General features: G+C 44.3%; 1 protein-coding gene across 1 annotated transcript in view; it reads right to left on the reverse strand.

Annotated features, from left to right (window-relative positions):
• PROM2 (prominin 2) overlaps positions 1-25,794 on the reverse strand; it is a 58,476-nt gene extending 32,682 nt beyond the window's left edge. Inside the window, exons 1-4 of the mRNA XM_060251786.1 lie at positions 25,208-25,794; positions 12,200-12,249; positions 9,438-9,640; positions 6,756-6,876 (exon numbers count right to left, since the gene is read on the reverse strand). Of these exons, the coding sequence (XP_060107769.1) occupies positions 6,756-6,876; positions 9,438-9,640; positions 12,200-12,249; positions 25,208-25,433 (600 nt within the window). The 5' untranslated portion in view covers positions 25,434-25,794. The remainder of the gene's footprint in view (positions 1-6,755; positions 6,877-9,437; positions 9,641-12,199; positions 12,250-25,207) is intronic.
• Positions 25,795-27,200: the final 1,406 nt, after the last annotated feature.

Raw genomic sequence — 27,200 nt, forward strand, 5'->3', positions numbered from 1 at the left:
GCTACCTGTTCTCCTGGGGAAAATTCTTTGTACTGATGGGATATGCATGTGCCTCAGAGTACATGTAAGTTTCCCCAGTAGGGCAAATAATGGCTCCCTGGGGCCATTTCATGTTGGGAAAATGGCATAGGGTGGAAGGTTTAAGCCTTTGTCCCCACAGTCTTGACCCAGTGCATATTGGCTTGACGGGACTTGGGACTGACCCAAGTTACATCCTCAAGTCAACTTTAGCCACAAACATTGTCCAGATTTTGATCCACTCTTTGCTATATAAGCCTTTGAGAATGGACTGCTTGTTTTATCTTTTTGCAAAACACAAAGTAAGGAACTTGACAAACAGATTCTTTCTTCTAGTCCAAGCTATCTGTCTTTGTTCAGGGGTTCTAACAAACAGATATGGAATTAACAGATGCATAAAGGGTTGTTGTGAGGATAAAAGCATGAGAAGGAAAGAACCATCTATGCAGCCCTGAGATCTTTGGAGGAAGGGTGGGAAGAAAATGTAACCAAATAATGTATAAACAATGCCAATAAGAAAATATAATGTCACAATTCAGTGCTTATATAATTGTTCAAAGCGATGAAAAAAATGTCAAGGAGTCTCCCAGACAGTGTAACATATTGTTTTTACAAAACATGCATGAATTTCCACCACAGAAGCTGTGAACACTGCCAGTGATGAGTAACAAACAACTCTGTCCCATTTTTTCATTGGCAAACGGAGCACAGCAGTCTTCAACACAAAGGCTGCCTCCACACGGCAAAGATCCACTATTTCCCTGTCACTGTTGCCCCCCAAATAGTGGCATTTGCACAGGCAACAAAGCATCCACTCAGGGGATTCTATGCACTTTCCTCTATCAGCCACCATTTCCTCTGCATTACCTCCTGCCTACATCTCTGTTATGCTTCTTAACATTTCTCTTCTGCCAGGTTCTAACTTCCCCCCCAAATATCTGGAAGTTTCCCATAAATAAATGAACCTCTACTTCCTAGGTGGTCTGCTCAGTAATTCTCTCCTTTCACCCCAAGAGAGGTCACAGATGCTGTTCCTTACACATATTTTTGAGGACAATCATCACTGCTCATTTACTCATCACAACCCTCCTCCTGCTTTCCCAGAAAAGTAAAGAAAGAATTTGCTGATTTGTATGGATGCATGGAAATGCGTGCTTGTCAGATGACTCAATAAGGCCAGGCTTTAAAAATAAAAAGCCCAACAGGCAGAAGGCAGAAATTAGTCAGGCTGGCAAGCCCATGGGGAAGTTAGGGCTGCCTCAAATGTGTCCAGCCCTTTTACAATTAAGTGGGTTGGCCTGAGGAGGGCACAAAGTACAGTGTACTGATAGATGGGACCCCACCTTTCAAACAAACGAGTCTTGTGAGGGCTTTTTTTGCAGCAAAAACTTTGTTCTAGCTGGTTTATTGTTGCAGAAGCTTTCAAGGACTAGAGAGCCCCATTTATCTGATTAAGAGGGTTCTCGTCCACAAAAGCTCCTGCCACAATAAAATTGTTTTTGTTTTCACAGCAGCAGTCAAAGGGCAAAACCAAATACTTTGGTAGGATAGCCATGAATGGACTCTTCTGAAAATTTCCCAATTTTTACCCCTGCCATTAAATCATGGCCTAGGGCATAGTAGAGAGTTTTAATGGTTTTCCTATGCCATTTCCCTGACCTCAATAAACTTCCCAAGAGCTGTCCCCAGGGAAAAAATACAAATACTATGGGTATCGCAACTCCAAGTTGGTGGGAAATTCCTGAAGATTTTGTGGTGGAGCCTAAGGAATCCAGAGTTTGGGGAGGGGAGAGGCCTTAGGTGACTATAATGCCATAGAGTCCACCCACCAAAGCAGTTGTTTTCTTCAGGGGAAGAGAGATCTGTTGTCTGGAATACAGCTGTGATACCAGGAGATCTTCAGGCTCCACCTGGAGGTTGGCTAGCAGCATCCTCTGAGTGACTTGATCCCACCTGACTGGCATGACTTAACTAGGCTGCTTTCTACTGTTCAGCAGTAGTTTGTTTTGATCTATGCTGGCCATGGGCCGTAATAATAATAAACTGAAATACACACTCTTGCGGTGGAAGTGCACTGGGTGATTTTGGACCAGTCACAGACTTTCAGCCTAACCTACCTCACAGGGTTGCTGTGCAGATCAAAAGAGGGAGAGAGAAGAATGTAAGTTGTTTTGGTCCCCACTGCAGAGAAAGACTGTATTTTTTCTAGGTAGAGGCTGCAGGGATGGGGAGGAGATGGAAAGCTGAAATCAGAGGGGCAGATAAAGGTAGGTTGATGGTTGGCTAGGAAGTAGATAGGGTTGCCAACTCCACATTGGGAAATTCCTGGAGATTTGAGGGGTTGATGAGTCTGGAGATGGTGGAGTTTGAGGAGGGGTAGGACCTCAAACAGGTACAATGTCATAGACTCCACCCTCCAAACCAGCCATTTCCTCCAGGGGAACCATTCTTGCTAATCACTCAGAATTACAGCTGTTCTCCACGTGGCAGAGATAACCTCTCCTAGAAAAACTGGCTGCTTTGCAGGGTGGACTCTGTGTCATTACACCCTGCTGAGGTTGCTTCCTTCCTGCTTTGGTCCACAGGGAAAGACTGCACTTTTCCTAGGTAGAAGCTGCAGAGAGGGGGGAGGAGATGGAAAGTTGAAGTCAGATCAGTTCCCCTATAGAAATAGGCCACCTTAAGATGCATACTCTATGGTATACCAGGCCAGGCCAAAAAAACAGATCACACCACAAGCACATGCTGATGCTAAATGCTAAAAAGCTTAATATGACAGGAAAAGGTGGCAACGGTACACGGAAGATGAAAATAATGCTGAGCTTCAATGTCTGTGTGATTGTCATCATTCTATGATGCCACAGCAAACTGACCCTGACTGCCCAAGGTCCAGGGCACTTTCCCAGAGCCTCTTTCTAGAGCCTGTTGTATTTATTCCCACAACAGGTCTTATTCCTGTGAAGAGGAATCCATGAAGCCCAACAGCTTGGCTATGAAGAGGCAGCCCTGTATTTTCCATGTCAAAGTAGGGCTGCCAGCCTCCAGGTTGGACCTAGGGTTCCCCTGGAATTTATCTATGGACTACAGAGATCAGTTCCCATAGAGAAATACTTGATACATTTCAAGATCAACCCAAGCGCTAAATAGGGATACCTGAACACTGATTACCCTAGCCACAAACTAAGCTCTGGTATTTAGGGAGATACTGTGAAGGATTCGGGACTGATTGTTGTATGCACGACTGGCTTGCCAAATATTGGTTTGTTTAGTGTAAAGCTTTATAGCAGAGCTGGTTAAAGGACTAAGCTTCAGCCCCTAGCTTCATCTGCCTATGAGGATATTACATACAGGGTTTTCAGAATTACAAGATAATGTATAAACACTCTACATAAATACCTATTATTATAATGAATTTAAGCCTGTAACTGAACAATCTGGCTAGCTATTCTGTCACTCTGGTACACTGCTCTTTTTTATTATTCAGAATAATACAACATAAGTAAAACTGCAAGCAAATAGAAGCAGACTGTTTATAAGAGGTGTATAAACAAAGATACTGGAAATAAGGAATAAGCAAACAGCACCACAGAAGGCTGATTAAGTAGACAGTTTTTATTTGTTTGCAAAAGGCAACAGAAAGGAATCCATCAGGCCCAACAGCTTGGCTGTAAAGAGGCAGCCCTGTATTTTCCATGTCAAAGTAGGGCTGCCAGCCTCCAGGTTGGACCTAGGGTTCCCCCGGAATTTATCTATGGACTACAGAGATCAGTTCCCATGGAGAAAGTAGATGCTTTGGAAGGTGGTCTCTATAGCAACTACAGCCATCAGTATCATCTCACCATCAATGCCTATTGAGGAACTATTTAAACATATGAACATATGAAGCTGCCTTATACTGAATCAGACCCCTGGTCCATCAAAGTCAGTATTGTCTTCTCAGACTGGCAGCAACTCTCCAGGGTCTCAAGCTGAGGTTTTTCACACCTATTTGCCTGGACCCTTTTTTGGAGATGCCGGGGCTTGAACCTGGGACTTTCTGCTTCCCAAGCAGATGCTCTACTACTGAGCCACCGTCCCTCCCCATATGTAACATAACATACATATTTTATGTAACATAAAATACATCAGTGCCTATTAAGAAACTATTTAAACATAAAATGCATAAAGTTGTTTTATAGAGTTAGACCATTGGGTCATTTAGGATAATTACTGTATATTCTCACAAGGATTGGTTTTCTAAGGTCACTGACAATCTGAAATCCTTTAACTGGAGAGGCCAGGGATAGAGTCAGGAACTTTCTACGGGCACAGCATGTGTTCTGAATCTGAGCCATTACCCTCTATATTTGTACATTACAACTATCCCCCCCCCCCCCCAAAAAAAGAACACTAGAAGGAAAAGGTCCTGTCTCACTTTTCAGCCGTAACAGCATATAAAATGTCTTCCATAAATAACATCCTTCCCTCACCACACTGGGGTTAACAACAGATACTCAGTAAAAAATAGTTCTGGCTAGAAGTCATATGTTAATAAAACAATGAAAAACTTTGTGTTAACTAAGTGAATAAATGGCATGTTTCAGTGAAGATTTCCAGAATATATTTACTCTCAGATTTGCAACTTGTCCACTCACAATCACCTAAGGATTTCACACTTTTGAAGTGCAACTTCTATTTGAAGTTAAACCCTTTCTAAATTAATTGGGGACATTGGGATTAGAAGGATGTAACTCAATTTAGGATTGTATTGTTAAGCACCCTAAAAGAAACAAAATAAAATATTAATTAATACTAATTAATTTATATGACAAACAAATTAAAGCTTCCTGGGTGCAGTTTAACCTTTGCTTTCCCCTTCATTTGCCATTCCCAGTCAATAAACCCTTTTAGTTGCTCCTTGCCCAACTGCACAGCAGTTTACTTCACCTTTGGATCTCCCATCTGTGCCATTAACCACTGGCAGGGGATGGGGAAAGTAGGGTTGCCAGATCCAGAAACTCCTGGAGATTTCAGAGTGGAGCCTGGGGAGAACAGGGACTTCAGTGGGGTGCAATGCCATAGAGTTCACCCTTCAAAGCAGCCATTTTCTCCAGAGGAACTGTAGTCTGGATATAAACTGTAGTTATGGGGGGTCCCCAGGTCCCACCTGGAGTCTGGCACACTAATACCTGCCTCCTGAGCTGTTAAGTAGTTTCTTGGCTTTCCCCCTGCTCTGCATTTACAAAGGGTACATGTTGTTTCCAGTTGCAGAAGATGTTCATGCTGCTTTCAGAGTGCCCTGGATTTGTGTCTCCAAGGACACCCGCCTGCCAGCTTGTATTAGCATACAAGTCTCTGAGAAGCATTCCTACACCAGCTGCTAGATGTGGTGGCGGCCAGGAAGCAGTCTCAACTTCTGCTAAGGGGATCTTTGTTCTTCTACTCACTTGGAACAGGAGGCGGAGAGAGAGGAGAAAAGGGAGATGCTAAATTTGAACTATATTTTGAAGTGTAGCCATGTCTTTCTCCATCACATAGGATTCACATTCCACTAAAAAGTATCAGCCTTCCAGGGAACAGCCTAGTGTCCCAAATTTTAATAGAGAAATGAAGGTTGGAAATCAGGCCTACAGCAAGCCTTGGACCTGAAAGTCTTGAATCCTGAAAGTAAGGGCAAAACTCACAGACTAACACCTTGATCATAGAGTTTCAGCCAATTCCTAGAGAGGTGTGATGTCAGTTCTAGGTTTTCTTGGAAGTAATGTTACACTGTTAGCTGGTGGCTATTTTTTAATTTTTATTTTTCTCACAGTGGCATCAGGAAATGCCAGCTGGCAGCAGGAGTCCGACAGCCCTACTAAATGACCCAGCACAGCACTCATAGACAAGGATCTCAAGGAACAATGCAATTGCACACATATTCTCACGGAGCCTGGCAATATGTAAACATATACACCACATCCATCATAATGACATCCACCTGCTAGTGCATACAGAAACATGAGTCTTATGGAATAATTTATGTGTCACAAAAGCTCATTTTTCTGGCCATGCTTTCCATGGAATATTGTTAGTAAACAAAAGCCTTTCCTTGCCATTCTGACTTAGCAGATCTCATAAGGCCAAAATAGATATTCCTGCTGACACAAGACAGTTGTGACATTTAGGAACTAATATTCCCAGGCATGCAGGGTCCCAATTCAGCTTGAAAATACAGCACAAGGGAGTATGGGGCCTTCCCTCTCATGTAGGCTTGCCAGCTGATGCCTGGCAACTAGCAGGAGATGGGGGGGGGCACTCACACTTGCACAGCATGGCACTGCTTCCAGGAAAAACCAGGCAATATCACTCTAAGAATCACTGGAAAATCTATGGTACCATAGAGTTTCCAGTGACCCCTACAAACGCATGAAATCACTTCTGGTTTTCCCAAAAAGTGATTTTAGGGTACATGCAACACTGGTCCAAGATTGTGTTGTCAGTGGGAAGACTTTTATCTTAGTGGGAGACATTTTCCAGAGCTAAATAAGCAAAGGGGTGGTATTTGCCCCACTATGACATTGCATGTGCACTGACTACAAGTGTTAGAGCAGGGGTGCCAACAGTAGCTCTACAGATGTTTTTTGCCTACAACTCCCATCAGCCCCAGCCGTTGGCTATGCTGGCTGGGGCTGATGGGAGCTGTAGGCAAAAAACATTTGGAGAGCTACCGTTGGCCGCCCTGTGTTAGAGGCTGGACAGAAAAAACATCAACTCACACGGGAGATTCCGCTCACATGGTGCCTCAAAGCCTGCACAGTGTTCAATGCATCTCGAGCTCCAGGCTCCATCTCCTCTTTCACCTTCTGGTTGGCAGCGAAAGCGCAGATAACACCAACCCTGTAAGAAAAGGGGATACATACAGCACAAGAACTGACCTCCTCTAGCTGTCTTAGGGCTGGTTTCACACATGTACATAACATCACTTGATTTTGTTGCCATTTATAGCATTTCTGCACTTGATTTATGGTAACTTTACATCAGTTAGCAACAGTTTAAGTCAGCAGACAAATTTTTTCAGGCAGTTTGTCTAAACTGTTTGAAAAGTATCTTAGGCCCCAAATGAATCACTTTTCGTCCATGCAAAAGAGTGATTTTTTAAAAATGTCAGTATTATTTAATCTGTGCTAAATCATTCGTATCATATTATAGTCATCAAGGGATGGACAGATATGCACTCACCATACCACAGACCAGTGGCACTCTCTCAGTGGCTCAGAAGCCACATGTAACTCTACCATTTATTAAGGCTCTTTTGAGCACCATTCCTTCATAGGGTACCCACCCCAGGTTTCAGGAAACCAGGCAAAGCAAATGCATGGCAGGGCTTGAGTATGCAACCTTGAATCAGTGCAAGGACTGAAGGACAGGTAAGGGGCAAGCCACCCTGAGCTGTCAGCCAGAGACAGAAATAAAGGCTCACTCTTTCCAGCAACCCTCCTCCATAGCCTCTGTGCTCTCATCCCAGCATTTGGTAGGCTGTCAGAAGCAAAGAAAGCTGACATTAGAGAAGCAAAAGTAAACCATCTCCATGGCAGCCTCCAGAGTTGCCAACTCTGGCTAGGAAAATTCCTTGAGATTTAAGAGTCTAGGGAGAGCAGAGTATGGGAAGGAGAGAGTTCAGCAGGGATGTAACTCTTTTGCTTGAACTGCTGTTTCTTGTGTCAAGGAGAGGGTGGGAAGACTGAGAGAAGCCCTTCCCCTCCCTCCAGATACACCAGGGCTGGCTCAGGTTCAACAGTGACAGGGAAAGTCAACTTGTGTGCTCTAGAAAATGAAAAAATTGAAGCTACATGCTTAACATTAAGCTATGTCTTAGATTATTGTATGTGTGGTGGAGTGGGGCACACAAGGCATACTGCAGTCATGTGGCTCTTTGAGTTGAAGGCAAATGTGTATGCAGCTTGCTGTGAGCCACAGAGAGAGTACCACTGCCATAGACCAAAAAAACGACTAGACAACATTCATTTCACTTCTGTACAGCTCCTAGCACTCTAGTCTGTCTTCAGATTTTCAGTCACAGGGCCCACTTTTTAACCCCAACTTGCAAGATGAGCCAATTTTTTAAAAAATGTAATAGACCTATCTTTTTATTTCCTGTTTTGGTGTAAGATTTTATGGGCCCCTTGGATGCCTCTGCTGAAGGGAACTTCACACACATAAAAATGATTATAGCACATAACCTGAAGTATTTAAGAAACCACAATAATATTTATTTATTTATGAATTTTGCTTTAATATTAAATCCAGCCGTCAATTTGGAAGTTAATGAAGATTAAAATCCTACTCCACCCGTAACAATGAATTTAAAGGCTGGAAGGAAAAATAATCTTTGAACCACCCTGACTTCAAATATGAGAGTTGTGTTAGGCTGCCAAGAGGTAACTAACTCATGTCAAGAGATCTTGAATGAATGTGCACATCAGAAATCACCTTGGGGCATTCCATGTGGAGCTACAAATGGCACCCCAGCTGCAGGAGCAGTAGTGAGTGGAGTGGAATCTGGGGGGTCGGGGTCAACATGACCCCATCCCTAAAGCACTCACAGCTGTCCCTGCTTCCCCATCCCTTCCTTTTGCAATCTGTCACTTCAGAATAGAAGTGCCGAGGCAACAATCTCATCCACCCCAAGCATTTGCCCCCTCAAAACTGGATGTAACTCTGTTTAGAATGGCACTATGGGGAGTATTTCTGGGCAGCAAGAGGTCTTCCACTGACTCTGGAGGCAAAGCACCAGTAACCCCCTTCCCCCCAATATAAACTTAGTTTGTTTAGAGCAGATTTAACATTTATCCATGATTAACACAAACTGTTAATCTGTAATCCGCCCTGAGTCCATTATGGGAAAGGGCGGAATATAAATCTACCAAATAAATAAAAATAAATTGCAAGTCCACTCAAATGATATCTCCACATCTTTTAACCATGGCATAGGTTTACAATTATAACATTTAACCCCATTTAAAGTGTTCAATGGGACTTACTCTTAATTAATTACAGAACTGGAGCCACACAGTACAGTCTTCTACATGCTTACTCAAAAAAAATATGTGCCTCCAAGTATTCCCAAGAAAATGTATAGGACTGCAGTCTAATACGTAGAATTGTAGAGTTAGAAGTAGTTTTATAAATTATCTAATCCCAACTCCTTGCTCAGTGCAGGAAATCTATGCGCTCCAGCCATTTAGAATTATATAGATTATAACTACCCAGTTAAAAACAAAAACAGCACCTTGAATACATGTGGAAGCTTGTGTAGATGTTGGTGCCCTGGAACCATGTCTTCTTGAAAGAGTTTAATTTTCTACCACATCATTCCACCATATCTCATACAGGCAGCTTTCTGTCCCAGCTCTTTCATGTCATGACCTATCCCACCCACCCTATCCTTCCCCACTTACAGGATGACAAGGGTGGTCAAGAGCAGACTGAAGATGAGAAGGTTGCGTTGGCAGAGGAGGGAGCGGCGGTATGCTTTCACCCGCCCACCACAGCGCCTGTTTCTCTGGCAGCAGCAAATGCTCAGTCCAATCAGGGGCATTGCCAGGAAATAGATGACAGCAATTGTGGCACAAACGATGTATCCTGCTTGATACTGGAGGATCTGGAGAATAAGAAAGAGTCCTTCAGACACATTCATCAGTTCTTCTCATCCCTCATTCCACACATTGTGTAATCAGGTGTGACTGACACCTTGAATAAAACAAAGGCATTTTATAAAGAGCCACAGAGGAGAGACAAACCACTTGCCCAAGGCTCCCCAGCAAAGACTGACGAAAGTCCCACACTTGTCAAATGCAATGTAATTACCAGAGCCTTTTTGCTAGAAAAAGCCCAACAGGAACTTATTTGCATATTAGGCCACACCTCTGACACCAAGCCAGCCAGAACTGCGTTCTTGTGTGTTCCGGCTCAAAAAAAGCCCTGCCCCTGACAATTATCATAATTTGTATATGGTTCAACACAGTCTTCAGTTTCTTTTCCCATTCATTCTCCGTTCTGGCCCCAACTTTTCCAAAATTGTTGCAATTTTTCACTGCTTGGAGCAGAAGTGCAGTCTTCATGGTATGTAGATGACCTTTGCTCTATATTATAATTTCTCGTCTCATATGCAACCTCTTGACATTGCAGCAATAGCTGACACATTTTCAAGGTTATTTTTTAAAAGTTTATTGGCATTATAACACAATTAAGAATTTGCACTGTTTGCCACAGTGTTTCCCTTGTAGAAAATCTGGATGTGAAAGGAAAATTTTTGAGCTACAGTGAGCTGTAACTGGGGTGCAGCCTTATTGGGGAGGAGGTCTATACACTGTTTCATAACAGCTGGCTGCAGGGTTAGTGGATTTACTGTTTAATAGTTGGATAGGGACTGGGGAACAGTGATATGATGACATGAACTAATACTGTAAATCAGGTAACTTCTATAGAAAGCGGTAATGCAGGTAAACTTTTATACTAGTAACCAGTGGGAAGAGTGGAGTCATTAGAACACAACTATGCATTGGTATAAAAGGGAAAATCCAAGAGGTGGTGGATTGTAAGTGGAGCAGCAATATCCATCAACATATGAATCCACTTTGTAATTCTGCTAGTCAATGAATGCAGAGAAGGAATGATGGGGAGGGGCTGTGGAAGAGCTTCGGCTTTGCACACAGAAGGTCACAGTTTCAATCCCTCATATCTCCAGTTAAAAGGACCCGGCAGTAGGTGATGTGAAAGACGTCTGCCTGAGACGCTGGAAAGCTGCTGCCAATCTGAGTAGACAACACTGACCAAGGCTCTGATTCAATACAAGGCAGCTTCATGTATCCATATGATTGAACAGCACAAAAAAGTTGTAGTGTATAACTATCCTTAGCTGAGCTGGGATTTGAAGGAAGGCTCACGTATCAACCGGATCATACTGAGTCTCAAATATTATCCATTTTTTCCACTAACACTCTCACTCAGCCCATTACTTCCAATCATACAAATTTCTAGCAACACATTTCACTTTCCACTGATACCAAATCACTGTAAAGTTTTACAAACCTATCCTGCCCCCAAATGTCATTCCTCCATAATTCCATTGCCATATGGACCCTTTGAGGCTATGTTTCCTATGTGGTTAACACAACTGAGGAACAATAGATCGGTAGGCCCAGGGCTTTTTTTTGAGCAGGAATGCAGTTCCAGCTGGCTTGGCATCAGGGGGTGTGGTATAATATGCAAATGAGTTCCTGCTGGGCTTTCTCAACAAAAAGCCCTATGTGAAACAATGGTGATGTCAGAGGGTGTGGCCTAATATGTAAATGAGTTCCTGCTGGGCTTTTTCTACTAAGAAAGCCCTGGGGAGGCCAAACAGAAAATGCCTAGATGAAAACTAGGGTTGCCAAGTCTAATTCAGATAATATCTGGGGACTTTGGGGGTGCAGCCAGGAGATTTCCCCTAAAATAAATAAATAAAAATACAGCAGTGCAGTTCCCCAGAATACAGTCTTTATTTCCTCACCCAAGCAGCTACAAGTCATCTCTCTCTCACTCACTCACACACACACAGTGGAACAGGCTTCCTCAGGAGGTGAGGGGGGGGGGTTTCTCCTTCTTTGGAGGTTTTTAAACAGAGAGATGACTTGCATACACACACACAGCAGCAAAAATAAAAGTTTGCAATCCCACACTTGTGAGGTTACAAAACTGGGGCAATTTACTCATGAGTTGCCAAACTTCCAAGTCCTTCACAAGAACACAGGGAAACCAAAGGTTAAAATTTACCTTTACTATACAAACGAACTCTGAAAAGATTGTGCAACAAACAGAGTCTCTGGGATGCTTTCACTGCCACTAGGAGCAGCCATATTGTTCTGCCTGCTCACCCCACCCCCATTCAGCCTGGGTCCTACATATTTAAAGACACAGGCACACCATCCAAAAAGGAAGCCTTTCCAAGTGGCATCTTAAGCTTCCTGAAGTGAGAAGCAACATGGTGGCTGTGGGGGCCGGGCTTCCCCCCACCGGCCAGCTGACTGGGGGTGGGAAGGAACCTGGAAAAGTGGGAGAACCCCTGCTAGGACCTGGGGATTGGCAACCCTAATGAAAACACTGATATCCAGCATAGATTCTGGGTTTACAAAACAGCTGCCCCACCCCAAAATGGACTTTGCTCTCACATGCTTCTCACCTGTGAAGTACTAGCAGATGGTGGGTCATTCAAGGCTTCCCTCAACAGCTCTGTGGAATAAGACAAAGTCTCAGGATTATTGTTATTATTTATACATCGCATCACCAGTTTGCATGACAATTAACAGATTAATATCCACAGAACAGCTCCCTGCCCCAAACAGCTTCAATTACATAGGTGAGAAAATAGAGGCAGGGAAGCAGAAAGGAACTGAGAGTAACCAGATTCCAGGAGTTGAGTCAAAATCTCACAGAAAAGATGGATTGTTTTTGAGGAGTGATTTGAAGATCTCCAGGGCTACCAGAAAAGTGTTTCAGAATGGAGTTCCAAGTATAAAAGTCAGCAAAGGAGAAAGAACAGACCTCTTTGTGGGAATGGGAAATCTTCATGGAATAGTGGGACTAGGGCAATGTCATTGGCAAGTTCATGTTGGAATATTAATTTATTTAGGAAGATTTGCATGCTACCTTTCCAGGCCTTTTCAAGGCAGGTCAAAATGAAAACAAAAAAGTCAATAAAATAGTGCAAGTCAATAAAATTAAACCACCCAAGTCAATAAACCATGCCAATAAAAATAAAGTAATAAAAATAAGGTAAGTCTATAAAACCAACAGAGCAGTCTAAAATAATGTTGATATAAAAGCAGCAGACCACAAAAGTTTTGACTATATGGAAACCTATAACTGAAAGTCTAGCTAAAGGAAAAGTTTTAGGAAGGTAAGTGCCAGGTGAACCACAAAAGAGAGGGCATTCCAAAAGCAAAGGGACACCACAAGCACTGGTTGTCAGTGCCACTCCTTTCCCTCAGGACAAAAAGAGTAGGGCTTGAGAAGTTCTGCTCTAAACTTGTTTGCAGGGAGGGCAGAATATAAGTCTAAAGACTAAAGGAATAAAATAAATAACATGGCCTTAACTAGAGGTGACATATGAGAGAAGTGAATGGTTTTGGCAGCAGAGTGTTGGATAGATGAGGCATGACAATCAAAGAACAGAACATTCAAACATGCAATTTTCACACCAGCCTCACCTCTTCCTAGCCAAGCAATAATTTTACATCCTTTAAAAATTACTGTTTAATTCTACAATTACTTTCAAAAAATCTTTTCCCCCTTACCTACAATCCATGCATACAGGGAACTAGAACACTGGGATGTAAAGAAAAGCCCTGCTGAACCAGACCAAAGGTTCATCTAGTCCAGTATCCCACAGTAGTTTACCAGATGACACAGAATTGGGGGGGCGGGGGGAAGAGAAAAGCCTCCCTCTGGTGCTTCCACCCTTTAACACCAAAGTATACTATGAGTTTTTGATAATCTGGAAGACTTTCTTTTGTTACCATTAACCAAACTGATTTACTTAAAGGATGAGCTAATACTTTTTGACCTGGTAAGGTTTTGTTAATGCGTTAAGACAGTAGAAATGTCATAGGATTTGTCTTGTCTAGATATTTAGACAAGGGCAAAGTTATATATGCTGAGTGATTTTACTTCTTCGGTGCCTGGGAACATGGTAAACATCTTCAGTCTAGTAAACTGATTGATGAAGTTGTGGCCAATGCAAAATGCATTTTAGCTTGATATTTTATTCAATTTCTAATAATATGTATAAAATTAAAATAATTTTATCTGTATATTTAAGTTACTGAAAATGAACCTTTAAAGTAATAGTCACTGGGCATTGTCCAATGAGATATGTACATTTCATAATATTGATCTTTTAATTCTGTATACAATGCATGTAATAATTTCTGTGCTTGGCCTATTTTTTGCATAAGAATCAGTTGTACTTTTAAGGAAAAAATTATACAGCTTACTCTGAAGATAGATTATTTTACAACCGATAATAGAAATTTTATACATTAGGATTATTTTGTTACATTTACTGTACATTTATTAAAGTATATTTATTTGTTTAGAGTATATTGAAATTACAATAATTTAGTTTTTAAAATATCTCAACTTTTCCTGGTTTCAAAGAGAGGGCCCCCCCAAGGTGAGCATGGCTGAATGGGGATTTGTACTTAGTTGTCCCCATTCATCTGGCACCTTAACCATAACACCACACTAGCTCCAAGAAAAGGTTATCTGTATCCATTGCCTCCAGAGCCATGCATAACTTTATTCTCTGTCAGGGCTCCCCTTAGCCATCATTCCTCTAAATCAGAGAAGTCCCAAACTCTTTCCTCATAGGGAAGGTGTTCCAACCCTGTAATCATTTGTGTATTTCCAAACAGAAAATGCTGTATTTGTTTTTTTATGCTACTTTGTCTTACTCCCAGGAGCATTTTAGTGCAACCTGTTTTGCACCCAGCACCACCTAATTAATTAAGTCTGCAAGATATCCTGTATCCCAAGATGCAGACCTAGGGCAGTTGCAGCATTCTAAGGAACACACTTTTCTCTCTCCTCCATTTTTATTTCATATTTTACTGAGCATCTAGCCTGATGAAGCAATTTGGGAGGCCTGAAACCTTGCTCACCGCAGGGCAAGCACAATCCTGATCTCCTATACCCTCATGTCCATACAAAATGAACTACACACACTTAATCTAAGCCGAAAAGTGATGTACAAAATAAATCTTGGAACAGGATTTACACATGACAGAGCACCAAGAGAGAGGGGAGAGAAGAGCTCATACTAGGATTGAGTTGGAAAATTCCTGGAGGTTTGGGGACAGAGTGGGGAGGTTGAAGTTTTGGAAGAGGATGGAGTTCTGTTGGAGATAATGCCATAAATCCCATATCCAAAATAGCCATTTTCTCCAGAGGAATTTATCTCATAGTCTGGGCATTAATTATAATTCTGGGCAATCTCCAGGCCCCACCTGGAGATTGGCAATCCTAACTTTGTTGCTGCTGCTGCTGCTGCTGTTGTTGTTGTTGTTGATGATGATGATGCTAGGAGACCTTTGTCTTGGAGTTAAGATTGTAGATAGCTCTGAACATGAAAGTTGTATACTACTTACTGTTAAAATTAACCTAAGTATCACAAAATAATGAGCAAGCTATTATTCTGTGGAATTCTTCTTCTGGCTAGATATTCATAATAAAAAGGGGGGAGGAGAGGAAGAAGTTTCAGGACAAAGTGCACACCATAGAGTCTGCATGACTTTCTCATGTCCTGAAGCGACTTTTTCTCTTTGTCACTTAAAAAAAAAAATACCAAACACCCACCCCTGGTGAAGTCTTCAGGAGTAGATTTTTTTCTTCTTATAAAATGGGATTGTATGTTTTGCCATTATACTTGAAATTCCGATTTATTCTCAGAGGTAATTTGCCTCTGTATTCTACATGTTGTGGGGAGTCATCTGTTATTCTGTGGCGAGGGAAAAGCTTCCCAGCTCAGAGGTACTTTTCTTCCCATTTAGCATGAGGACTCAGCCATGTTGTTGAAAACAACCTTCTGGGCTAAGCCCTGGTAAAGTGTTAACACACACAATAGTTCTAGAGGGGGATAGAGAGAATATGCAAGAATGCATATATAAAAGTGGGACAGGAAGAAAGTTGTGAGGAAAACTGAAAATGTAAATTTGCAAAATATTGCTGCAACAGGGAGTCAGTGACAGAGAGAATGGGTTAGTTATAAGGGAAGATATTGCATGTGTTACCTTTTTCATATTTTGATAGCCATGGAAGTGGTCTCAGTGATTTCAGAGGAGCTAGCATTTTAAACGGTGCTGAAAGTATTCCATCATTCTACTTTTGGTTTCTAATTCTTATATGGGAGTGGGGGGGGGCTGCTGTTTCTCAAGGAGAGGAAATGCTCAGCAGTACTTCCTTTACAATTGCCTGTATTGTGTGCCATGGATACACTAACTGATGCTGCTGAGAGCTACTCATGTACTACTGTGCCTCAATGATCCTCAGCTGTGAAATGGGGCCAATGTCTTCTACAAATGCAAAACAGTGCATATATTTGAGTATTATATATGTATGACTTGCCTCACTGCTTTTGCCACCTGGAGCCATTTCTTAGAGTTGTCAACTCTGGGTTAGGAAATTCCCAGAGATTTGGGAGTGAAGTCTGGGGAGGATGGGGCTTGGGGAGGGGAAGGAACTCAGTCAGGTATAATGCAATCAGGGCCAGTCCTAGGGTGTGTGGCGCCCCAGGCAGACTCATTGCCCACCACCCCATGCCCCTGGGGGCCCTAGGCCCATGCACACACACACCCTGCCACTGCCCCCTCCTTCCCCCCTTCTGCAGCGCTGCACTCCACCACCCCATTCCCGCCCCACCCCCCGGCGTGCTCAGAGGAGCACCACTAGGTTTGGCCCTACCTGCTTTGATGCAGCCCAGGCATATGAGCATTTTCTCTTAAGTGAGCACTAGAGGAGGCTTCGCTTCCCCCTCCTTTTGGCAGTTGCAGCGAGCAGCCCAGCCTGGGGGAGTGGGGGACAAATGGCGGTGGCAGCAGTGGGGGGGATTAGGCATTTGTCTTGAGTACTGGGAGAGGGGAGAGCCCAATTCAGCACCCCTTCCTCCTGGCGCCCTAGGCAAATGCCTAATTTGCCTAGTTGGCGAGCCAGCCCTGAATGCAATAGAATCCACACTCCACAGCAGTCATTTTTTCTAGGGGAAGTGCCATCTGGAGATTGGCTGTAAATCTGGGAAATCTCTAGGCTGCACTTGGAGGTTGACTACCATACTGTGCATGCAAATTTACTTTTCTGTGTGTATTATATCCAGGGCTAATTGAGTTGGCCTACTATTATTCATGAGTCCAGAGGAGCTAGGCTACCAAGCTGTGCCTTTAGCCCAAGCTACTAATTTTTTGTTTTCACCAGTACATTGTTAGAAGGTACAAGGTCCACAAACTACAAGTAACATCCATGACATATGTTTTCTAAGAGCAACCAAAACAACACATCACAGTGTGCAAGGTTTCTTTCTCAGGTTTACATAGTTTGCCATATTATTTGGGTTGGTTTCCATAAATCATGTGTGTCCAGCTATATGTCTTACTGTAAGGCGGCTGGCACTTTGCAACATGAGACTCCCCCTTCCCACCAGCAAGGCTTTGACACTACTGATAGTTTCACCTCCTGAGGGAACAGTATGACAACATCTAAGCAGGAGATTTTTTGCCACCTTTTTCTTTCAGGCCCAGGATAACCCTGAGTCTAGCTTGTACTACTACAGACTACATAGTTCTTGTTGTGGACCTCTAAAGGGGAGACAAGCCCAACATGGTCCATCCTGACAGAACTGATTTTCCAACCTGGCTTCCCATGTGTAAGTGAGTGAAGCAATGCCATTATATGCCCCCAGAAAATCATGGCCAGTTAGAGTTGCCAGCTCTGGATTGGCAAATACCTGGAGACTTGGGGGTGGAGCCAGGGGAGGGGCTTGAGGAGGGGCAGGACCTCAGCTGGGTACAATGCCATAGAGTCTATTCTCCAAAGCAGCCATTTTCTCCAGAGGAACTGATCCCTGCCATCTAGAGATCAATTTTAATAGCATAGGGTTGCCAGGCTGGGAAATACATGAAGTTTTGGGGGATGGAGCCTGAAGACGGTGGGGTTTAGGAAGGGGAGGGACTTCAATTAGAAGAAGAAAACTGCAGATTTATACCCTGCCCTTCTCTCTGAATCAAAGACTCAGCAGCTTACAATTTCCTATATCTTCTCCCCCCACAACAGACACCCTGTGAGGTGGGTGAGGCTGAGAGGGCCCTCACAGCAGCTGCCCTTTCAAGGACAACTCCTCCGATAGCTATGGCTAACCCAAGGCCATTCCAGCAAGTGCAAGTGGAGGAGTCGAGAATCAAACCCAGTTCTCCCAGATAAGAGTCCACACACTTAACCACGACACCAAACTGGCTCTCTTACATATATACCTTCCAAAGTGGCTACCTTCTCCAGGTGTGAACTGATCTCTGTCACCCAGATTATCAGCTGTAATACCACGAGCTGGCAAGGGTGGGTGGGAGGGACCTTTCCAGGATGGGGAAGGAGTGATATGATGTGCCTATGTCACCCAGAAGTGTCATAGGCATGTTGGGGAGATCAGGCAGCAATGGTTTTTGGGCAAGACTCTATGGTAGAATTAGCTGCTAATCATAGAGTTTTGCCCAAAATGCAAGGCATCACCACCTAACATCCCCAATGTGCCTGTTACTTCCAGGTTATGTAGGCACACTGCAGTTATTTCCAGCTTCTTGGAGTGGGTAAGAAGCGCCCCAAAATGGGAGACCCCCACATGGACCAGGTTGTCTGGAAACCAATATTACCTCTATGCTGTGAAGTCTTGTGAGCAAAAAAATCTACTTTGTGAGCTACTACATAAATTAGTTTGCTCTAGAGCCATTTATCCTGAGCTAGGACAAAAATGTCTGAGCTAAAAAACTATGAGCTAGCTCACACTGACTCAGCTGAGAGGGAACACTGCTGGCAACCCTATCTTCAGCCACTACCTGGAAGTTGGCAACCCTAATAGCAGGAGATCCCCATTTGCCACCTGAAGGCTGACAACCCTATGGCCAATGTTAGCTTTCAGTTTTTACCACAACTTTAAGATCTGTGTGACTCTAGTCCTCTTTTGCCTTATCTGTGGTCCCTTCATACACCTTCCACCCCACAAAAAAAAATCTCCATGGAAAACATTACCATTTTATCAGGCATAAGACAACCCATTACCTGGTGGAAGATTTTTGGGATGGCAGAGCTGTCCATTGTGCGAGCCTCCACCTACACTCTGCCAGCCCAGACAGATTCTTCCCTGAGAACTAAGCCCACTTCAGTACCACAGCAACAGGTGAGGTTCTAAAATGTCACACACTCCGTGAGGTGTCAGACACACCCCTGCTGAGTGAGTAAATCTGTCCATGGAGCAAAACAAGTTGGCCAAACAACAGCTATGAAGGGAAATAAAGATATCAACTTTTCACATTTCATTTGAGAGATGCTGTTTTGTTAAGAATGTATCCAATTCAAATGCTAACAAAGTCCCCAGTTCTGAATAATAATAATATAATAAATTTTATTTGTACCCCGCCCTCCCCCGCCGAAGCAGGCTCAGGGCGGCTAACAATACGGTGACCAATGGTGCACCAACAATAAAACAGTTACACTAGAAACATTAAATTAACATTAAACTAACCTTAAAAGCCTGAATTAAAACAATTAACTAAAACATTTTATGACGCTATCCTTGACACTCTTCTAGTTGATGCTGATGGCGGATTTTCAGTTATTCATAAGCTAATTTAAAAAGGGTGGTCTTGCAGGCCCTGCGGAACTGATCAAGGTTCCGCAGGGCCCGCACCTCCTCTGGGAGTTGGTTCCAGAGATGTGGGGCTGCGGCCGAAAAGGCCCGAGAGCGAGTATTCTGTAGTTTAATTTGTCTTGGCCCAGGGGTAGTCAGTCTGTTCTTTCCTACTGACCTCAGTGCTCTCTGGGGTTCATACGGGGAGAGACGGTCCTTCAGGTAGGCTGGTCCTCGGCCATATAGGGCTTTAAAGGTGATAACCAGCACTTTGTACTGGACCCGGTATACAATCGGTAACCAGTGCAGTTCGCGTAGCCCCGGCCGTACATGTTCCCATCTTGGGAGACCAAGTAACAGCCTGGCCGCCGCGTTCTGCACTAGCTGTAACTTCCGGGTCCGGCACAGAGGCAGCCCCATGTAGAGGGCGTTACAGTAGTCCAATCGTGAGGTGACCGTCGCATGGATCACCGTTGCTAGGTCCCGACGCTCCAGGAAAGGGGCCAACTGCTTTGCCCGCCTCAGATGGAAGAAAGCTGACTTGGCAGTGGCTGTTATCTGGGCCTCCATTGATAATGAAGGCTCCAGTAAAACACCCAGACTCTTCACCTGCTGCGCCGCCTTTAGCTGCACACCATCGAAGGTCGGGAGGGATATTTCCCTCCCTGGAGCGCCGCGACCCACACAGAGAACCTCTGTCTTTGCCGGATTCAGCTTCAGCCCACTCAGTCTAAGCCACGTTGCGATAGCCTGTAACGCCCGATCCAGGTCTTCCGGGGGGGAGGCGGGCCGGCCGTCCATTAGCAGATAGAGCTGGGTGTCATCCGCATATTGGTGGCAGCCCAGCCCAAACCTCCTGGCAATCTGGGCAAGGGGGCGCATATAGATGTTAAATAACATCGGGGAGAGGACTGCTCCCTGAGGCACCCCACAATCTAGTGTGCGCCTCTGGGATCGTTCACCCCCGATCGCCACCCTTTGTCCCCGACCCATGAGGAAAGAGGAGAGCCATTGTAAAGCAGACCCCTTAACCCCAATGTCGGCGAGGCGGTGGATCAGTAGCCGATGGTCGACCGTATCAAATGCAGCCGACAGATCTAATAACATCAGCACTGCTACACCGCCTCGATCCAGTTGCCGTTGGAGGTCATCTGCCAAGGCGACCAAGACCGTCTCCGTCCCGTGGCCCGGTCGGAAGCCAGACTGGCACGGGTCTAGGACAGAAGCGTCATCTAGAAATCTCTGTAGCTGCAACGCCACTGCCCTCTCGATGATTTTACCTAAAAATGGTAAGTTAGACACCGGTCGATAGTTCGCCAATTCGGCCGGGTCTGCTGTTGATTTTTTCAAGAGGGGGCGGACCAAGGCCTCTTTCAGAGGCGTTGGAAAACGCCCCTCTAAGAGGGATCTATTTATGATGTCCCGTAGAGGACATCTAAGCTCCCTCTGGCAAGATTTAATCAGCCAGGAGGGGCAAGGGTCCAGATCACATGTTGTTGGGCGAGCAGCGGAGAGAATTCCATCAACTTCTTCCAGGCTGAGTGGGTCGAAGTGGTCCAGCAATAAATCCGAAGACAGGCGCGGAGCCTCAGTCTGACTTACTGTATCTAATGTGATAGGTAGGTCTTGGCGGAGTGATGAGATTTTATCTGCAAAATATTTCGCAAATGCCTCACAGCCTATCTCCAATTCTCTAACGTTTGGTTTGCCTTGTGGCAGTGTTATAAGATCGCCAATTACCCTAAACAATTGTGCTGGGCGCGAGTTTGCAGATGCAATCTTGGCTGCAAAGTATTGTTTCTTTGCAGCCTTGACTGCCATCTCATATGACTTCATAAACGTTCTATAGGATGTTCTCGTCACTTCGTCCCGAGTATGCCTCCACCGCCTCTCTAGTCGTCTGAGCCCTTGCTTCAGCTGGCGTAGCTCCAAGGTATACCATGGAGCCAGCTTCATACGAGGGCGCAGAGGGCGCCGGGGTGCGATTTCGTCGATGACCCTGGATAGCTGATCTTGCCAGACTTCCACCAGGTCATCGAGGGAATCGCCAGTGGGCCAAGGGTCCCTCAGGGCCGTTTGGAACCGTTCCGGGTCCATCAGGCCCCGAGGGCGAGCCAAAATAGGCTCTCCGCCCATACAGGGTTGGGGCGGCATCTCCATACGGGCCTTAAGGGCTAGGTGATCCGACCATGGGACCGCTTCATCTGCGATATCGTTCACCAAAATCCCAGACGCAAAGATCAAGTCTAGTGTGTGTCCGGCCTGATGCGTGGGTGTTGTAACAAATTGAGAGAGTCCTAGTGTCGCCATGGAAGACACTAGGTCCATCGCCTGAGTGGAGGCCGTGTCGTCGACATGGACATTGAAGTCACCCAGGACCATAAGTCCCGGGCTCTCCAATGCCCAGCCCGCCACTGCCTCCAATAGTGATGGTAAGGCGCTGGCTGGTGCGTTAGGCGGATGGTACACCAGCCAGATCGCCAACCCCTCCCCAACATCCCACCACAGACCGACACACTCGATGCCATCGATCTTTGGGGCCGGGAGAGCCCTAAAGGAGTAAGCCTCCCGTATGAGCAATGCCACCCCTCCCCCCCGCCCGTTACTCCGTGACTGGTGAAAGACCGAGTAACCTGGATAGACTTGAGGCAAAATCTTTATTTTAAAAATGTATATTTAAAATTATCTGTTTTTACTCTGAGGCTTTTATCACAACCCCAGAGAAGAGGGTGTTGCCTGGTGCAGTTGAGCCAGCGCAGATGTAAAATAAGGCTTAGCCAAAGGAAGCTGCTAATGGACAGAAATAGGTGGGGCCTGGAGATCTCCTAAAATTACAGTTGATATCCAGACTACAGAGATCAGTTCCCTTCAAGAAAATGGCTGCATTGGAGGGTGGATTGTATGGCATTATCCTCTGCTGATGTCCCTCCCCTCCCCCAATCCTGCCCTCCCCAGGCTCCACACTCCACCCCAAAATCTCCAGGAATTTCCCAACATGGTGTTGGCAGCTCTAAAGGAGCACTAGTTACCAACCTTAGCATATGTCAGGACTCCTTTACCAAAATGGCATGTGCAGGACTGGACTATTCTTAGCAAAGTAGGTAGGATAGGTTTTTGCTCTGCTTTTTGGTGAAGAAAATATACTCATATACTACATATATCACAGCACTGCCTTATTCATCTTTTCATAATAACGAAGTGATATAAATTGGTTTATTACCTTCCTTGAGTAATGTATACCAGAATACACACACACACATTACAATTTTCTGGAATGTGAAAGTGTGATGCATTTATTTTTAAAGAAAATGCTAATTTTAAAAACATCATTATTTAAAATATGTATATCCTGCCTGTCTGCATGGCATTACAACCTCTACAAAATTAAGACCATACATGTATTTAAAAAGACAGGAAGCAGATGGGAGAAAGTTTAATGTACTTAATGGAATTATAGTATCTAACTTTAAATACCTTCTTGTTCAGGAAAACAGACCAGAAATTATATAATGTAAAAGAAATTATGGTTGTATTTAACTTGCAGCAGGATGAGAAAGTGTTGGGAAGGAATAGCAAAATACACCTTCAATTTAAAGAATAAATAAAGGGAGGGAAAGATCCTGGTTAAGGTATCTGACTCATTAGGATGGGAGTTACAGACCTCAAAGGACCACAGGAACCTGGAGTGTGTGTGCATAGCTTGGAGAAACGTCGACTGCGGGGTGACATGATAGAGGTTTACAAGATAATGCATGGGATGGAGAAAGTAGAGAAAGAAGTACTTTTCTCCCTTTCTCACAATACAAGAACTCGTGGGCATTCGATGAAATTGCTGAGCAGACAGGTTAAAACGGATAAAAGGAAGTACTTCTTCACCCAAAGGGTGATTAACATGTGGAATTCACTGCCACAGGAGGTGGTGGCGGCCACAAGTATAGCCACCTTCAAGAAGGGTTTAGATAAAAATATGGAGCACGGGTCCATCAGTGGCTATTAGCCACAGTGTATGTGTGTATATAAAATTTTTTGCCACTGTGTGACACAGAGTGTTGGACTTGATGGGCCGTTGGCCTGATCCAACATGGCTTCTCTTATGTTCTTATGCATAGGTTTTTACATCCCCAGGAGAGAGAGGGGCTGAAAATGCAAAACATGGCGAGGTATGTACTCTAGGCTAGAGATGTGAATACTTACAGGGTGAGGGGTATGTGTAAAAATTGGGGGAGGGAAAAGGGGTTTTCCCCCAATGACATGGTGGTGGTGGGAATAAAACAGCATATTTTCAAGGGTATATTTACTGTTTAACTGAATCAAGGCCTAGGCACCCCAAAGTGGTTCCCTAGGACACCAACACCTTTTCTGGCACCCACTAAATGTTCTTAGGAAGTGGACATGGCCAGGTAGGGCTTTTGTCCTGCAAAGCTTCTGATTGGCTGTGCAGATTTTTTTTTAAAAATGTTGCTTTGGCAGCTGTTGTGACAACACCACAAGGATCTATGCTGTGTTACTGAAGTGTAGGTGCAGTGATCATTTTGTGGCTGACGCCACCTCATGGGGCAGCCATTTTGTTGCTGCACATACCATGCCATGTCAGAATTCTAAATGTGCCCACAGAATCAACAAGTTGGGGACCCCTGATCTAGGCAATAATTAATATGCTATAATGTGCCTTATAATTGTTAACAAGTTTTGTTTTCAGTGTTACATAGGTAGGGCTGCCAAGCCCCCAGTCTGGGTGGGGAATCTCCCACATTGGCCCAGCAGGGGGAACCTCCCCCTGTGTTGCTGGCACTATGGCGTAACCCGGAAGTGATGCCATCAAAGTGGCAGCTCCCATGCGGGGCCGCTTTATACGTTTCTGGGAAATCTCTATGGTTTTCCCAGATGCTCTAGCCATTTGGGAGGTAAAACTCTATGGTACAATAGGGCGCTATTTTGATTACGTCACTTCCAGGTGAAGTCATTTTGTCTCACGTGCAATGCTTGCGCGAATGTCCCCCGCCTGGGGATGAAGAGGACTTGGCAACCCTATACATAGGTGGGGAGGGCAGGATATGTCAAATAAATAAATAAATATGTCATATAAATAAATATAGTAACTCGATAGCCAGATATGTTGGTAGTTCCATTGTGGCTGCATGAGACTGTTTCTGACTAAATAATATACTTCTTTGTTTGCTACAGTATGTTTTCTGATTTCAACATTTTTCTACCTCTCAGACAGCAAAAAATAAGATACATGAGCAAAGGGAACACCGGGAGCTGCACTCTCTCTCACTCTGGAATACGTTTGGAATTTTGCTAGTAAAAAAACATACATCCTTACGCTTGTATATTTCATAAATATGTGAAACAGTATCATTTATATGCCAATTAAGTTATAAATTATGCATTTTATTATGTTGAAGCTGAAAAACAATTGTAGGCTTCATAGGAAAGTATTGCATATATTTCAGTACCCCCCCCCCAAAAAAAAAAAATCCAGGGAATTTCTTTTCATAGTTTCTAAATTTCTAGAAATTACCTCTCTAGTCTGGTTTTTTGAGCACTGCTTTTTCTGGGATCTATTCTTGGCGGTGGGGCAGTGGGGGGGAATCCTCTTTTTACCTGGTCCTAGGTCAACCAACTTTTTACCAGCCTCTGTTCTTGAACCTTTCAACACAGCTAAATTTCTAGCTATGGAAAGCTTGACCTATTGATTTCTGCACTTCAAGCTGCTTTGAAAGGCACCAGAGCAGACCAGAGTGATTTTTAATCTGGCTAACAATCCTGCCTGGCTCTCAACTTTGGAAGAAACATGCTTACCTGTCGGAAGAGGGTTCTGTTGAACTATATCGAGGTAGCTTTGGACAAGGTCATAGAGGGGATCCAGTGATCCAGGGGCTCGTCGGTGGGCAGGAATCCACTGGTCAGTGCCCACATCAGCAAACTGAAGGATCAGTGAAGTAGGGCCTCCTGAGCATTGCTGAGAACGGGCTGGATCCAGAGGAATGAAAGTGAAGGCCAATAACAGGAGCAGCAGAAATCCCATCTTAGAGCTCTAGGACTCTCCAAGACAATAAATCCCGAACAGGTCCAGAAATAATGCCCAGGCACAGAAGGTACAACAGAAGGGGTGGTAGAACCCAGTACTTCAGAATGAGATCTGACTCCCCAGCAATTTCCTCGTCTTCCCTTGGACCTGCAAAGGGAAAGCTCCTTCTTCATGCACTTGGATCTCCTTAGCTGCTCCTCAGCGTTCCCAAGCCCTGCTTGTAGAGCAGAGAACAAGGAGAAACAGACAAAGCATTGCTGCTTCTTTCCAGTACTTACCCCCCCCCCTTTCAACAGATCAGCTCTGACTGCCGCTGAAATGCCTCCAAAGGCAAAAAAGCAAAACCTGCTCAACAAGTTTGATGCCTCCTGACGACACAGGTCTCACAGCTGCAGCTCCTCGCCTCTTTCCAGCCTGCGGGATGGGGCAGGGTGGAGCAGCCACACTTGGTGGAGTGGAAAAGTGAATGAAGAGCTTTCCCCAGCTGCTATTGAGCAGCCTTCCCTCAAATCTTATCTCTGCTCCTCTGTTGCATTGAGTTGGCGAGTCACAGCAGCCATCGTTTCCATAAAAGACATCCAGCGGTGCCATCCACCCTGGCACAGCCTAGGTTCACTCAGAGTGGTACTGTAAGACTGCCAAAGGCAACACTGCTCACTACCATTTCTTTACTTCCTTTATAACCCTGCCTACCAAGGAGACCCAAAGTGGCTTACACTAATATTCTCCTAGTCTCCATTTTATCCTCACAACAACCCTGTGAAGTAAGTTAGGCTGAGAGTGTGTGACTGGTCCAAGGTCACCCAACAAGTTTCCATGATAGAATGGGGCCTCAAACCTGGAGTCTCACAAATCATGCTCCAAGACTCTAACCACTACATTGTGCTGGTTCTCACATTAGTATACTCAGGCAACCAATATGAGATAGCAGGGCATTATTTGTAGAAAAAGTCCAGCAGGAACTCATTTGCATATTAGGCCACACACCCCTGATGTCACCATTGTTTCATACAGGGCTTTTTTGTAGAAAAAATACAGCACATAAAGAATTCATTTGCATATTAGGCCACACCCCCTGGTGCCAAGCCAGCTGGAACTGCATTCCTGCTCAAAAAAAGTCCTGTGAGATAGTAAACTTCCCGCCACTGCAAAGTGCCTTGCTTTGGTGACGTCCTCTGAATCCTTTGATCCTTACCAGAATTGTGAGTTGTCAGGTGCTAGCCTTAAAGTTGTCAGGTGCACCTATGGTGAAATTTCAAAATAGTACTCTATGTTGTACTTTTTTGTTAAAAGTAAGTAAGTAAAATTAGTGGATGTTAGGAAGCAGTGAAAAAGCTCTTTTTCTAGACATGTCATGCAAAGCCACTTCATTTCATTTTCTAGTAAGACTGGCAGTTATCTACTGCCTTATCCAAAGAATCAATCTGTAGCGGCTTTTTGAGGCATGCCAAACAAGTGGCTCTAATCTGTTTTGTGTCATAAACACACTACAAAAGACTGGGGCTTGGAAGCCTGAAAACTTGACTCAGAAGGTCTCTTTTCCAAAACCAGAAACATACAATGAGGCCTTAGTGACTCAGTAGGGAGGCCTCAGTGACTCTGTGCATGCTTGGGTATACATTCCAGTTAGCTTCCAGCTCCAGGGGCATAAGTGTCAGCAACTAATGTATAGTATGGAACTTCAGGTTTTAAACCTTCTAAAATCTCAGGTCTGACAAAATGTAGGTTAAAGGTTGAAAATGGCTTTGGTATTCTGTATATAAA

Source organism: Heteronotia binoei, chromosome 12, assembly GCF_032191835.1.
Source record: "Heteronotia binoei isolate CCM8104 ecotype False Entrance Well chromosome 12, APGP_CSIRO_Hbin_v1, whole genome shotgun sequence".
Lineage (NCBI taxonomy): Eukaryota > Metazoa > Chordata > Lepidosauria > Squamata > Gekkonidae > Heteronotia > Heteronotia binoei.